Source organism: Populus alba, chromosome 10 (genome assembly GCF_005239225.2).
Source record: "Populus alba chromosome 10, ASM523922v2, whole genome shotgun sequence".
Lineage (NCBI taxonomy): Eukaryota > Viridiplantae > Streptophyta > Magnoliopsida > Malpighiales > Salicaceae > Populus > Populus alba.
Window position 1 is genome coordinate 12,919,729 of NC_133293.1, and position 16,021 is coordinate 12,935,749.

A 16,021-nucleotide genomic window follows, 5' to 3' on the forward strand; every position below is an offset into this window, starting at 1 on the left:
TTCATTTTAAAAATATATTTCTTGAAAAATATTAAATTAATTTTTTTTTATATAATTTTAACATGCTAATATAAAAAAATAAATAAAAAATCTAAAAAAAAAATTATTTAATAAATTTTTAAAATAAAAAATATATTTTTTAAAATATCCTTCATCGAAATATTCAAATGCTCAATAGAATATGTTGAGAACGCAAGTAGATTGTGTTTTTTAAGCTTAAAAGTTGATATTCTTTGCTTAATCGAAAACACGGGTAAAATTGCCAAAATAATATATGATGTTTGGGGAGTCGGTGTCATAACTATGAATTTTCTAAACTGGGTTTGGATTATTATTTGAGAAGAAAGCATTTCTAATCTTCTTGTTCTTAGTAGGCATAGTCAATTTGTTCTCTGTCAACATACTCTATTCATCAGGAGTTACATATTTGTGATTGTTACTTTTGTATATGGCTCTTACATCTTACGTGAAAGAGTCCTCACCACGATGGACTTCCACAGTCATCATCTTCGCCTTCAACCTCATGCGTGGCAGCTTCGACCTCCGTTTTAGCTTATGATGATCAGTCATCATCCCAAGTTTGTGTTTCCTCTTTCCTGTAAAGCACAGTGCAGGCCATTAACTGAGTTTCTGATAGCTAGTGTTCATATGATATGAAAGTGTTTTTTTCTTGCTTTGATTGGGCCAGCTATATAATATAATATATAGCGTTTCACGACCGCCTTAAATCATGGAGTATGAATCAGGGTGGGTTTCCACTTTTGGCCCTTCCATTCGGAATCTTTGACTTTTCTACTTCAACACAAACACAGGTTTCTCTTTTTTTGATCAAATCGATTTTCGTACAACATTATTATTCCATTGAGGAGATGAATCTCTAATGGTTTAATGTCTACGACGGGTAAAGAAAATCTCCTCTGCGACCTCTCTCATTTATCATGATTAAATCGAGATTATCATCACTTTGTTTTGGAACTTGCATTCTGTATTGTTGCAAGCCTTCATGTTTGATCCCTTACTATTCTTTTTGAGGGTTTTGTTTAAGATATTTGAGATCTAGGTATTCAGGGGCGAGCTAGGATTATTTATTAGGAGGAGTCAAAATTAATATAATAAAATATAATATTTGTTTTAATTTATTGTACATGAATTGTAAAAAAAAACTTGTATAATTTAGTTTTATTCAAATAACTTACTACAAACATATAATGACATTTGTATAAAGTAAAAGTTTCGAAGCAATATCAAATTAAATCAAAGCAACGAAGTTAATTTCATCCTCATAATATATTCATCACTTTAATGTCGTTGGTCTTTATACCTATCAAAATATAAACATACAAAGTATATAAGAAACATTAGTTAAAGCGAAGCATTATTTATGTTCGATAAACTTTGAAATAAAACAAAAAATAATAAAGAATGATTCTCACTAATCAACGCGGGTTCTTTGTAAACTGAAGCGCATTGGAGTTGCTCAACCATAACTTTAACATTACACATTAGAGTTGGTTCATTAGGCTGCAAGTTATCAATATGTATATATTTTTTAAATCAAATTCTTTTGATTTTTTTCATGGTTCAACCTAAAATTCTAAAAACTTATATCATGAGAAAAAATTCATAATTTTGGGGGGCTCTGCTAAAAACAAAACATTAAAAAAAATCCAAGTATAATCAAATATAACCAATAAAATATATCTAATTAATTAGAAAAAAAAAAAAGCACTATAACAAGAATTCAAAAACAATAGGTAAAAACTAGCAGATTTGAGAAAAAAATAAGGCAAAAATGATAAAATTATATATAAAAAAACCCTCATTAATTATTAACAAACATCTCAAAAACAAAACAAAAATAGATTTTAAATTTAAGTTACCTTATTTTGTTTTGATGAAAAATAAATTTAATTGGATGGCTCTGCTTCAATCTTTTCGTTAAAAAAATAAAATTTTACTTTGTGATTTATATTTTATATTTTAATTTTTGACCGGTTGCAAGATTTATTGTGCAAAGTAATGATTTTAATTTACAGGATTATAATTTGTCTGGGCTGCGTAAAATAATTCAAAGAAAATTAAATTGAAAAATCACACTTAATTATTGTAAGAAAACTCACCCTTTTTAGAATAAAAAACCTCCTCCAAGCACTTAATTACCCCAATAATAACCTATATATATATATATAATATCATATATATATATAATATATCCTTTTAGGGGTCCCGGGCCCCTGCTTGCCCCCTTTCTTTCCGCCCCTGACAGTATTAGTGGTGATTTAAAGGTTTTTCTTTAAAAATATATTAAAAATATAATATATTTTTTTTATTTTAAAAATTATTTTTTGACATCAGCATATTAAAGCGATTTAAAAATTAAATTTTTTTATTTTTTATACATAATTTTTTAATTTATTTTTAAGGAAAACACCAATTTAAACTGCGCTTCAGCATATTTATATGTTTGATTTTCTAGTTGTTTGTTTTCTTTGAAGTGCTTTATTGCATGATTTTCCAAGTATAAAATTAAATATTTTAATGTATTGATAGCTAAGAGATTCAATTAACCTCTTCTATTTTCGAAGTGATTGGTGTGTCCTTGATTCATGTTACCCTTTTCTTTTTTGTTTTTCTTCCTCTGTCATTAAGGCTCTAACATATAATATCATGGGATATTTGACACAGCTTTCTCCTTTTTTTTTTTTTTTTTTTTTTTTCCTTTTCCTGTATATGAAATATCAAAACTATCCATTTCTTGTAGAAGGCAAGAAAAAGCAAATTACAGGCAAACAAAAATGATGAGGTCTAAAGTGAAAAAAAAAAAAATCCCTAAATTCGTCATAGGCTAAAATGTTCAATCATGGAGCAAAAAATTTCAGAAAACACATTAGGCTAGTGATTATCCGAATCTAAAAATAACAAATTTAATAACTTACCAAAATCATATATACATGAGCTAATAAATGATTAAGTTTAGTGCTCAACTAAATTCAAGAATAGAATCTAGCATATTACAGTGAACTCAGTGTTTAACTTAGTACAAAAAATAATATTTTTCATTGTTTTGAAAGTGTGGGTTACAGTTATTTTTTCAAAGTATTTTTTTACTTGAAATGTATTACAATAATATTTTTTTTTTATTTTTTAAAAATTATTTTAAAATTAGCGTATTAAAATAATCTAAAAATACTAAAAAAATATATTAATTTAAAGTAAAGAAAAAAAATAAAATAAATTTAAATTTTTTAAAAAATATTAAAAATGTAAAAAATAAATGGATATAATTTTTTCTTTTATAAAAAAGAGGAGGCTATAAGCAAAACATGATGATGCATAAAAAAAAAACATTATTTTATTTCCCCCACACACCAAGAAAAAAAAAAATCCTTCTTCTCTCCTCGCCTTGAATGATTGTTAAATCTGTACTTTTTGACCATCAAGTAAACATCATAGTCATCTGATTAAAAGCTCGGTTCGGAAAAAGAAATCTGATGAAGAAAAAGGAGCTTTGCCCCACCATCAAGAATACCGGGCCACCACGGATCGTTTCGAATCTTGTCGGCAAGAGCGGAGCAGGAATTTTTCCTGCTGGGGCTGTCAAGCAAATATATATAAATTATTTTTCAAGATTAATTATTAATTTATATATATAAATTTTTAAAGTTAATAATAAATTTTAATTCAAATTTAAAGTATATAAAATTAAAAAATAAAATAAAAATAAATTACACAATCAAAGTTGCACCTTGTCATATTTTATGGAAGAAAATTAATAGATAATCAAATTTGAATCAATATTTCAGCAAGCTCTCATTCAATATAAATTATCATAAAATATGCTAAAAACTCATATTTTATTTTATTGTGAAACATAGTTTAAAACATGTTTTATTGTTGAAAAATGCTCGTTTTTATGATTGCAATGAAAATAAACAAAGTCAAAAATAAGACAAATCAACTTGTCAATCAAATAATAGTGCCGTGATTTATTTATTTTAACTAATCATCGATATAATTCAAAAATGGTAGACATATTCTAAAAGTTCTTCTGATAAATCATATCAATCTAATAATACTCTATCCGATATCTCAAATTATACATCTCATGTTTATTGAAATCTTCATAATTAAATTCCATAGCAAGCTTGCAAATAGCATCAACTTTAAATGATTTAAAGTTGTTCTTAGATTCTAAAGCAGAACTAAGTACAACGAGAGTACAATTAGTTTCACTATCCCATCACAGAATCTAGAAATTAATTATTCCAACTAAAAATTTATTATTGAGTTAAATATATCATAATGATAATTGTTGGTAAATTGTCACTAGTTTTTGTTATTGACATAATGACCTGTAGTTTTTTTATACGAAGCATTTATATGTGACATGTCAATTTCATATTGTGTGCAAACAGATTGCACACATGCAAGGAGAAAATCAAATCCAACATCTTTTAAATTCAAAACAATGCTTTATTAGTTGCTAAAAATAAGATATAATTAAATCAATTTTCAAGTTCACAAGTAGGAGTTCTCCATCTTTCCAAGAAGACAATTTTTTTTTTTATCTAATAAAAGATAGACTATTCATATCTAAACTTAATGAAAAATATTCAACTTTCTTGATTAGGATTTCACTAGTATCTTATTTAGGTTATTTGCTAATAATAATTTTATCTTCCCAATTAATATTTATCTCTCCTATTTTGTAAGAAAATTTATTGTAAAAGCTCATAAATTTACGGTATAAAATAATTAAATTTTAATAAATGTATCAACAAGATTTTGTTAAGGGATGTCACGAAGAAACTAGTCAGTGTTTTAAATTTTAACCGAACCAAGATTAAATATTTAATAACATCTTGCTTTTAATACCATAATATATATCGACTAAAATCTTTTAGTCTATATAGGTGAAATCCAAAATAAATTTATATTTTTTAAAATATTAAAGAGAAAGGAAAAAATATAATTTAATTATTTTTTTATGAAGATATTTTTATCAATTTGTTGGATAAAGTATAAATTATTTATATAAAAACTTAATAAAAAAAATTCAATATTTCAATTAGGTTTTTACTAAATTATGCGTTTTGGTTGTTTGCTAAGAATCATTTTACAATCCTAAAATAATATTAGATGGGAATCTTAATGCTAAATCGGGGTTTTTTTTTTTAATGAGAATACATTTAGGAAAATTTAATTTAGACCCGTTAGAGCACTATTTTTTTTTTTTTTCAGAACTCATTAATTGCTGCATTTGTGTGTAAATTAGAGTTTTGGACACTTAAAGTTAGGATTTATTTTTTTACCTGGGCTACAACCCACCTCAGCCTTCTACACCACTCCTCCGCCTATGCTTGTCGGGTCGTTTTCTTTTCTTCTTTTTATGAAGTAGACGTAGAGTGGGAACTTGCAAGGCTAATAATTCAAACGCGCGGTGGTTATGGATTCTTCTTGTTGCTATGTGACCCGATTGGCATGCTTGCTGATTCTCACTACTGAGTTTCTGGTTTCTTGCCGTTAGCTTTTCAATTCCAAAAGTGAAAAACCCTATCAGACTGTTATTATACATGTCTGAGTGAAAAAGAGGCTTTTAGGTGTGGGTTTTGAAACTGTGTCACCTGATTGGGCTGATTTTAGTTGAATGCATAGGTTAGGTGGGGTTGCAGTGTTGGGTGTTGTTAGCTGTTGTCTCCAAGGTGTTTCTTTTCCCTGCACGATTAATCCACGAAGCTTCCTTCCTTTGAATTTTGTTTTTTCCATATGTTGCATTCAATTTTTCTTTTTTTCCAATACACGAGAATGAGATTGAATTCATTTTATTTTTGTTTAAGGAACACAATGTGTGTAGATGTTGAAGAACTTCTGATATTCCTTCACAACAACTGGTAAGTGATTTCTTTGATTTTCTGGACATTTTACTCTTTTTGAGTGTCCTGGGTCCATTTTGCATAAATAGGCCATCTGTTAATCTTTTTGCACTCTCGTTGTGCGTGTCCGGGAACAGATACCCATGCTGAACCCCGCAGATGGAAATGAGTAAAATTTCTTTGCGACTGAAGAGAATGAGAAAACATTCCATCTTTTGTCTGTATATAATTGGAAAAGCTCATTACGAACTTCAATCTTTAAACAATACAATTCAGGTTATTGTTAATCAAATATTGTTAAGGATGTTTATGATGGATCCCCCCCCCTCCTGATGGCACTATATTTAGGCGTTGACAAGTGGGTTTTTGGTTTCGGAGGATCAAGGAATGGTTGCTCCAGGTGATCCCTTGTAGTTCTAATTACCTATTAATTATAATCAACCTAAAACAAAAGTGTGTAAGCACACAGGTTGTCTTCCTAGCCTATCATTTGTTTGGTATTGTTCTTTGAACAGACCTACGCTCTGAGGTTATTTTTATGCAAAGATAGCTTCATGGTTATAAAGAAATTTCTTTCATACCCTTATTGATGGCTTACATGCACTATTCAAGATTGAAAAAATGGTCGATTTTCTTGTCAAAATCTCAGCCTTTATGTTTAACATTAACTTATGTCCTGCCAGATTGTTTAGACAGACATTGCTGCTGAATTTACCATTGTCGATACACGCTGTTAATGTCTATTTATGTTGTCTTGCGTACTAGAAAATAGTTTTTTGCCAAGCTTTGGATTATCCATTGTGTAGACTCATCATCAATCTCTACTATCGATTCTATCTACACTGCTGATTTCGATACTGTCCTGCAAATTATCACTGCCCACTATGTTGTTTCAGTATTGTTTTTGTCAGTATACCCCCGACGAATTTAACGCCATTACAATACCCATGACACTAAATTGAAAAGGGGATTAAATATATACAATGATATATGATCATAAATGTTCTAACCACTGTCATTAATCAAATAATCGCATGAATATGTTTAATTCCTTCACTAATCAAATAATCATACGCATTTGTTTAATTGCCCCTCTATTATCCTCTGAGACACCATGACAACTTTTATTCAGAGGCATTACTGATAACTTTACATCGTTTTTTCGTTATTATTCACTCTTAACTAGATGCATGACTTCCTCTGTTTTACTCCACGTGACCTTTGATTTAGACATTCAACTACATTAAAATATTGCTTTGAATCTCTGCTTCGCCGACAAAATTCAACCTTTGATTTAGACATACAACTACATTAAAATATTGCTTTGAATCTCTGCTTCACCGACAAAATTCAAGTCGACGACACTATTAAAGCTTTTGTCACAACTTTTGTTTTTTTTAGCTGCAACATCTCTTTTTGCTTGGCAGATCCTATCACGTTCATATGCTAACATCTATTTTTGTACAAGTTTATAAATATTTTTGCATATATGTTTTTCTTTCAATTCATTTTCTTTTGCATCAGCTTATAAATATTATTTACAATCTACACTACTTGCAAATAACATCAAACATACTTTCATAATACACTTAAATAGTTAACATAATACACTAATAAAACACCGTATTTGTATTAATATACAATAATATTTAATATTGGTTGGGAAGCACGGACACCAAAAACTAATACAGACACACGTATGCATGTCAATCTTTGTTATCGTCTAACAATTTAAATACTTTTACTGAGAAAGTGCAACAAATACAACAATTTATCTTTTATTAGGAGAATTGATATTTTTTTTAATTTAATTTTTACTCATTTTAATAAAAAACCTATCTTTTTTTATTTGTAACATTTTGTTTTGAATACAAATAATAAAGACTATTATAAACATTAATAACAATTTCAATCATTTGAATTAAGGAAAGAAAAACGCATATCTTCAATGACAACTTCATTTCCTTGTTCATTTATTATTATTTTGTTTTGAAAAAATTATGTTTTTTTTTATGATAATTATTGCTCTTTAAAAAGAAACTTATCATGATTTAAAAACCAAGTTCAATAATAATAAAAAAATTCATAACTCGATCATTGACTAAAATCCCTTTAAAAATATTTAATTTTGGTATTTTGAGCTGACAGTTTTGAGAGTTTTTATACGTGCGGATAAAAAATAAAATCTAATTTAAAATCAAAATTTTGGAGGTCAAGAAGGATTTTTTTATTTTTATTTTTTCTTAAACATTGAATATATATCAACAAAAATAAAAAATAACTTGGAACTATCCCAAGTTTTTTTGGGGCCCTAAAAATTATATAATTTATCTACCTAACCTTAGTATGATTCTTAAAATATTTACATGGCTGAAATGCATAACACCTAACCAAGCTTAAAAAATGTTAATTTTAGATTCACGTATACAAAGATTTTTGATAACTATACTGACCTTCTTAGGGATTTCAAAATTATGTTTTTGAGATAATTTCAATTTAAATCTGTATTTTCTAGAAAATAAAAATTATTTTCCAACTTCAAAATATTTGAAGATTATTTGTGAAAGTAACATTTATAAAAGAAATTTAGTTAAAAACATAAAAATATAAATGTCACAGAAACACATTCAGATCATTTTTCCCATTTTCTTTTCACTGTTAAAGGAAACAAGGTTGATTTCATAAGGGAAAATTAAGGAAAGGTAACACAACCACCGCCCAACAATACCGTCGAAAATTAGAGTTTAGAAAGAAGATACAAATTAACCAATCTCTGCTTCAAGGCCCCTCATATATAGCATCTTCACTAGCGTCCAGAGACATTATTGGCCTTGCTAAAATTGGAAGTGCAGATCCTATCTGATAAGAGTAAAATGGAAATGAGATCATGACCAAGTCTTTCAACACAAGAAAAATCAAGAAAGACGACAAGCAATGAATGATTTTAGATGCAAATGGCTCAATGATTTGATCTCCCATCACATCAAGTGCATGAATGCAACTATTTGCATACATAACAACAGGCACAATATTGATGCCCATGAAACCCTAGGATATATCTGAAAAACGACGAAAAATAACGGGAGCTAAGTTGACATGCATGGCCGGTTGGCTGGATGGCATTGTGGGTCAGCTTAATAAATTTGCAGGGAGCTACATTATCTCTTATATATAACATAGTATTTGTACGAATGACTGATATAAATTGTGCTGGGCAAAGTCTAAATTTGCTTAGGGTTCCCCATACAGTGTGAACCAATCAGCTACCCAGAAAAGAAAAACAAGTGCAGTTCTGACTTGTGAAAATAATGTGCAGTTTTGTAAATTTTAGGGCGATCTCCAGAGGAATATTTAATACTGTTTTTTTCAATTAACGTCAGAATATATATATATATATATATATATATATAGACATTCACGAATACATCATCTGTTTCAGGGTATGGATTTGTATTTTAATTTTGAAATCAACAATAAAATAAATGTACGTAATATATATATTATATATCAGAATATAGATTTGATATGTGTGTGTTGTAATTTTGAAACCAATTACAAAATTAATAAACTTAATATGCTTTTTTTTTTTCTTTGCAATCAGAAAACAAATTTAATTACGTGTGTGTGTGAAAAATTTATAAACAGATGCATGCATGTGAAATCTATAATCTACTCTCCAAATCTTATCAAACTTCAATTATTCTTTGTAGTAGCTAGATTTTTTAAGTATTCATCATAATATTTTCTATCATTTATCAATGTCATGTCCTTATATTGGTAGATCGATGGACTAAAATCATCAGATTTGACAATTAATTTTGTAATTAGTTTCAAAATTACAACACACACATATCAAATCTATATTCTGATATATAATATATTACGTACATTTATTTTATTGTTGATTTCAAAATTAAAATACTAATCCATACCCTGAAACAGATGATGTATTCGTGAATGTCTATATATATTCTGAGGTTAATAGAAAAAAAAACATTATTAAATATTCCTCTGGAAATCGCCCTAGAATTTACAAAACTTGCATCCAAGCTCCTTTGGTTTATACGATCTGTAAGAGTTAGCAATGGAAGGGTTCCCCATCTCCTACAATTTCACTTGTCTTGTTTTGCTTCTGACATGGAGCTTGATCGTTTATCTCTACTACTCTTTCTGGTGGAGGCCCGAGCTAAGGCTTAGAAAGCAAGGAATCAGAGGTCCCCCCGCCTAATTTTCTACTGGGAAACATTCCAGAAATTAAGCAAGCTATAGTTCAGAATAGAAGTGAAAGTACTCCAAGCATAGAAAGCGACGGTTTTTTCAGGTTTCCCAAGTTTCAGGCAGTGGTGCAGGAAATATGGTATTTTCTTGCATAATTATACAATTCTTTTGCTGTGTCACATTTCTTTTCATCTGGTGTGCATGGGTGCTCCTTTTATCATAAAATTATTTAGGGATATTAATTATTTCAACGTTATGGTGTGGTTAATTACTTTTCAAAAAATGACAGGTAACACGTACATGTTTAAACTTGGGACGTTGCACTTCTTGTATGCCACCAATCCGTCTATGGTGAAGGAAATAAAACTCTTTAGATCGTTGAACCTGGGGAAACCTACTTATCTACAGAAGGACAGGGGAGTTCTGTTAGGCAAAGGCATTATTACAACAAATGGACCGGCTTGGTCTCACCAGAGAAAGATTTTAAGCCCCCAGCTCTATGTGGACAAGGTCGGCTTAAATTGAATTTACAGCAGCTTAATTAATTCTCAGTTTATGATGTGGGACCTTGTGTTATGCAGGATACTTTGAACATAATTGTTGAATCTGGTAGCGCTGTGATTAAATCATGGGAAAGAATATTAATGGAATCCAAGGATGGATTAGATGCAGATATCATGGTGGATAGCCACATGAGAAGCTTCACCTCCTGCATAATCTCAAAGCTTGTGTTCGGGCATGATCATTGTAGAGGAATGAACGTAAGTGCAAGGTGTCACACTCTTTTTAAGGCAATGGGAACACCAACGACAATTGGGATTCCATTCTTGAGGCAAGTCCTCTCCCCTCCTCGATCTCCTTGTATATACATATATGTAATGAAGCAATGGTGGGTTGTCAATTGCACTCATTTTTTTGTCCTTGAATCAGATATCTTCCTACTAAAGCAAATAGAAATGCTTGGACATTGGCAAAGGAGATCCATTCGATGATTTTGGACATAGCCAAGGACCGCTGTGGATCTAGCACAACCAAGGACATATTGCAAGTGATCTTGGAAGGTTCCGAAAATGGTGGGCCTCGTCCATCAAGTGCTCATGAGTTCATAGTTGATAACAGCAAGAACATGTTGCTCGCTGCCTCTGAGGGGACTGCTATTGCTGCAATGTGGGGTTTAATGCTATTAGCTTCAAATCCTGAATGGCAAGCTCGTGCCCGGTCCGAAGTTAAGCAAGTCTGTGGTGGTCATCTCCCGAATTTCAATATGCTTCGCAAGATGAAAGTGGTAGGTAGCTGATTGGTCCATTAAAAAGCACAGATAACTAGTCATTTTAACTTCAATATACCCTTAATTAACTGCAGTTAAAGATGGTGATATTAGAGGTGCTCAGGCTTTACCCGTCAGTGGCGTTGGTATCAAGGCGAGCCCTGCAAGATGTGAAGCTTGGTGATATGCAGGTTCCAAAAGGTGTACACATTTGGATATGGGCACCAGCATTGCACCGCGACCCTGACCTTTGGGGGCCTGACGCAGACAAGTTCAATCCTGAAAGGTTCATTGACGGAGTTTCAGGTGCATGCAAGTCTTCACATGCCTATATACCTTTCGGAGTTGGGGCTCGGATGTGTCCCGGCAATAAATTAGGGATGATGCAATTGAAAGTCTTGCTTGCTATGATCTTATCCAGTTTCAATCTTAGCATCTCCCCAAACTATCGTCACTCCCCTACCTTCGGTTTGCTTTTGGAGCCCGAGCACGGTGTTAATCTTGTCATTCAGAAGATATGAGTCCTGAGGGTGGACAGCTCAAGGATGCTTAGAATAAAATAGTAAATTAAAATGAATAAACTGGTGGCCTGAACTTGTAAAGCTTTGCCAACTAAGGCAAACAGACAAATTAATAGCTAGAGATGTGTTCTGGTAAACACAATTAATCACCTACTACCACCTACCATCCACCTAATATCAACTACTATCACGTGCTGCCACCTACTATTACCTACTATTAAACATCACCACCTACTACCTCTCAATTTATGTATAAATAAGATGTTAAGTTTGTGTTATAATGTGTGGGAAAGAAAAGAGAGAAAGAGAGGGTGTGTATTAAGAGTTTGTATTCTGTAAGCTTTTGTTTTTGTAATAAAACCGTGTGTTTTATCCCCTCTAAGTGTTCCAAAGCCACCACCAGTGGTTTCTCCCACCAACAATTGGTATCAGAGCCCCGTTCGTCAGAAAACAGAAGTGTTTTGGGATATACTTGAATTTTCAAAGTTTTCGAAAACAAGTTTTAATCATTCCACATTGTAGATCTCATCAATACGAACTCACTGGTGCAAGAATCAGCTTCATCGGAGACGGAGGTATCCCACACGCGCCTCCTGAATATTCTGCATTGTTCTCCCACGCGCATCCCACGCGCCCAAAGGTAGACGATGAGTGTCGTCCACTCGCGCCATATATTGAGCTGAGTCGAGCCTTGTAAGTTGCGTCCTAGCCGAGCCACAGACCGAGCCTTCCTTCGCGCCGCGCCGAGCCGAAAGAATATTCCCGTTTAAACCTCAGCGAACCGCCCGCCGTGCAAAATCGGTTTTTGGACCGGTTCACCTTATTTTTGACCCATTTTCAACATAGTCAGACCGGTTCCCTACTATTTTGAGCATTTTGGATCGATCTACAGTGTCCGTTTTGTCAAATTCAGCTCCCAGAAGGTGATATAGTCATTCAAAGAGCAAAATGACTACAGAAAGTACACAAACACTCATTCCGAAGCTGACCAAAGACAACTATGATAGTTGGTGCATCAGATTGAAGGCATTCCTTGGTTCACAAGAGTGTATAGATATTGTGCAATATGGTTATGACGAACCAGAGTCCAAGGAAGCAGAAGATGCTCTACAAGAGGCACATAAGCAAGCCCTAAAAGTCAACAAAAAAAGACAACAAAGCAAAGACCATCATCTATCAAGGTCTTGATGAAGACACATTTGAGATCATTGCTTCCGCAGAAACATCAAAAGAAATATGGGAGGCTCTCCAACAAGAATACAAAGGTGCTGACAGAATCAAGAAGATTCGTCTTCAATCTTTGCGAGGTGAATTTGAATTATTGCAGATGAAGTCCTCAGAATCTATTTCTGACTATCACACAAGAATTATGGTGATAGTCAATCAGATGAGAAGAAATGGAGAAGCCATCACAGATTCTTGAATTACTGAGAAAATTTTGAGATCCCTAGATCCAAAATTTGATTTTGTTGTTGTCGCTATTGAAGAGTCCAAAGAAGTGGACAAATTGACAGTGGATAAGGCAATTGAGATAAGTTCTTTGCAAGCTCATGAGCAAAAGATTGTGAAAAGAAATGGAGATAAGGCAATTGAGCATGCCTTACAATCAAAGTTGTCTCTCAAGGAGGGCAGGAAGACTTCAACAAGTGGATATACCACTCAAGGAAGGAGTCAACAAAGACGAGGAGGATTTCAGCAATTTCAAGGAAGAGGATCTTGGAATACAAGCTTTAGAGGAAGAGGTGGTAGAAACACCACTAGAGGAGGTCGAGGACAACAAGAATTCACTCCTAGAGGAAGAGGAGGCGGTTACAATAACCGTGACAAGAGAAATATCCAGTGTTATAGTTGCAATCAATTTGGCCACTATAGCACTGAATGTAGAAGGAAAGCTCTATCAGACGTAAACAAGCCAACTATGCAGAGGAGGGTGCCATTGTCAGAGGACCAGCTGCATTATTAGTCCAACAAGGACCAGGTGAGAAACAGGAGAATATATGGTATTTAGATTCTGGAGCTAGCAATCACATGAGTGGTCAACAAGATCTATTTGAAGATCTAGATGAAACTGTAAAAGGTTAAGTCACTTTTGGAGACACCTCCAAAGTTCCAGTGAAAGGAAGAGGCAACATCTCAATCCGTTTAAAGAATGGAGATCATAGCTACATTGCAGATGTTTATTATGTTCCAGCTATTAAGCATAACTTGCTGAGTATAGGCCAACTTCTGGAGAAAGGTTACACTCTTCTTATGAAGAACTGTAATCTAATAATTGAAGATTACAGTGGAAGATTAATTGTCCATGTGAAGATGTCCAAGAATAGGATGTTTCCTATAAACATCCAATATGCTGCCGCAAAGTGTTTGAGTGCCATCACCAACAATGAAGAGTGGCTCTGGCACCTAAGACTTGGACATCTGAATTTCACAAGTCTGAAGATGCTAGCAAGCAAGAAGATGGTCAAATGTATGCCTCACATTGATCATCCAGATGAAGTCTGCGAGAGTTGTGTCCTCAGCAAACATCACAGATCTAGTTTTGCCAAAGAAGTCAACTGGAAAGCAAAGAGACCACTGGAGTTAGTGCACACAGATGTGTGTGGCCCGATAAAGCCTATGTCAACTGGATAAAATAGGTACTTTCTTACTTTTATTGATGATTTTAGCAGAAAGACGTGGATATACTTTTAGCATAAAGCAATCGATACTAACCTTATCAAGTTGTGAAGCTGAGTATGTTGCTGCCAACTCAGCTGTATGCCATTTAATATGGTTAAGGAATATGCTGAAGTTTTTGGGATTTCCTCAAGAAAGTCCTACAAAGATTTATACTGATAATCGATCAGCGATTGCATTAGCCAAGAATCCAGTGTATCGTGAAAGAAGTAAACACATCGATACACGTCATCATTTTATTCGAGAGCATGTGAAGAACAAAGAAGTTGAACCGATATCCTGCAAAACAAATGATTAAGTTGCAGATATCTTTATAAAGCCATTGAAGGAAGAAATATTCATCAGATTGAAGTTCATGCTTGGTATGACATCCCTCGATTGAGTTTAAAGGGGGGATTTGTTGTGGTAAACACAATCAAGCACCTACTACTACCTACATCCACCTAATATCAACTACCACCACCTGCTGCCACCTACTATTAACCACCACCAGGGACGGAGTTAGGATTATTTGTTAGGGGGGGCCAAAATTAATATAACAAGATATAATATTTGTTTTAATTTATTGTACATGAGTTGTAAAACAAAGGTAAAATATTTGGAGCAATATCAAATTAAGTCAAAGCCATAATGTTAATTTCATCTTCATAATATATCTATCACTTTAATGTTGTTGATCTTTATACCTATCAAATATAAACATACAAAATATATAAGAAACACTAGCTAAAGCGAAACATTATTTATGTTTGATAAACTTTAAAATAAAGCAAAAAATAATAAAGAATGATTTTTACATATTTATTTTAACTGTGCTCGTCGTTCTTTCATATAATAGAAATTATCGATTATCATATCAATTGTGAATCTTTCAGCAATTTTTTTTTCTATATAGACAATCAAATAATTTGTAAGAAAATCATCCTCCATTTGATGGATTGCGAAGTCTTGTTTTAATAATCCTTATCACTGAAAAAGTTCGTTCAATATGCTATGAGTTATCAATATATTTTTTAAAAAAAAAAAATCAATTCTTCTTATTTTGTTCATGGTTCAACCTAAAATCAAAACATTTATCATAAGAAAAAATTAATAATTTTTGGTGGCTCTGCTATATATATATATATATAATTCAAGCACAATCAAAATAAACCAATAAAATATATCTAATTAATTAGAAAAAAATAACTATAACAAGAAATTTTAAAAAAATAATTGGTAGAACTAGCAGATCTGAGAGAAAAAAGGAGCAAAAATAATAGAATTATATAAAAAAATATCATCAAAATTATTAACAAACATTTCAAAACAAAAACAAAATTAGATTTTTAAATTTAAGTTACCTTGTTTTGTTTTGATGAAAAACAAATTAATTGGTGGTTGTACATTGATCTTTTTATAGAAAAAATTTGCTCATGATTTATTTTTTTATTTATGTTTTTGATCAGCTGTAAGATTTATATTAC

The 16,021-nt window shown here is 31.9% G+C and overlaps 1 protein-coding gene across 1 annotated transcript; it reads left to right on the forward strand.

Moving 5' to 3' along the window:
* The first annotated feature begins 9,957 nt into the window (after nucleotides 1-9,957).
* On the forward strand, nucleotides 9,958-12,026 carry LOC118057882 (cytochrome P450 714C2). Its single transcript, XM_073411922.1, has 5 exons — nucleotides 9,958-10,087; nucleotides 10,381-10,601; nucleotides 10,673-10,923; nucleotides 11,022-11,376; nucleotides 11,454-12,026. The coding sequence occupies exons 1-5, from the start codon at nucleotides 9,958-9,960 to the stop codon at nucleotides 11,877-11,879; spliced, it is 1,383 nt and encodes a 460-aa protein (XP_073268023.1). The 3' UTR covers nucleotides 11,880-12,026.
* The last annotated feature ends 3,995 nt before the right edge of the window (nucleotides 12,027-16,021 follow it).

Excerpts from the sequence above, each read along its gene's own strand:
- LOC118057882 (XM_073411922.1), top strand. The coding sequence starts at position 9,958 with ATGGAAGGGTTCCCCATCTCCTACAATTTCACTTGTCTTGTTTTGCTT. Across the intron at positions 10,088-10,380 it reads TAGAAAGCAAGGAATCAGAG|GTAACACGTACATGTTTAAA; the intron begins GTCCCCCCGCCT and ends AAAAAATGACAG. Across the intron at positions 10,602-10,672 it reads CCCAGCTCTATGTGGACAAG|GATACTTTGAACATAATTGT; the intron begins GTCGGCTTAAAT and ends TGTGTTATGCAG.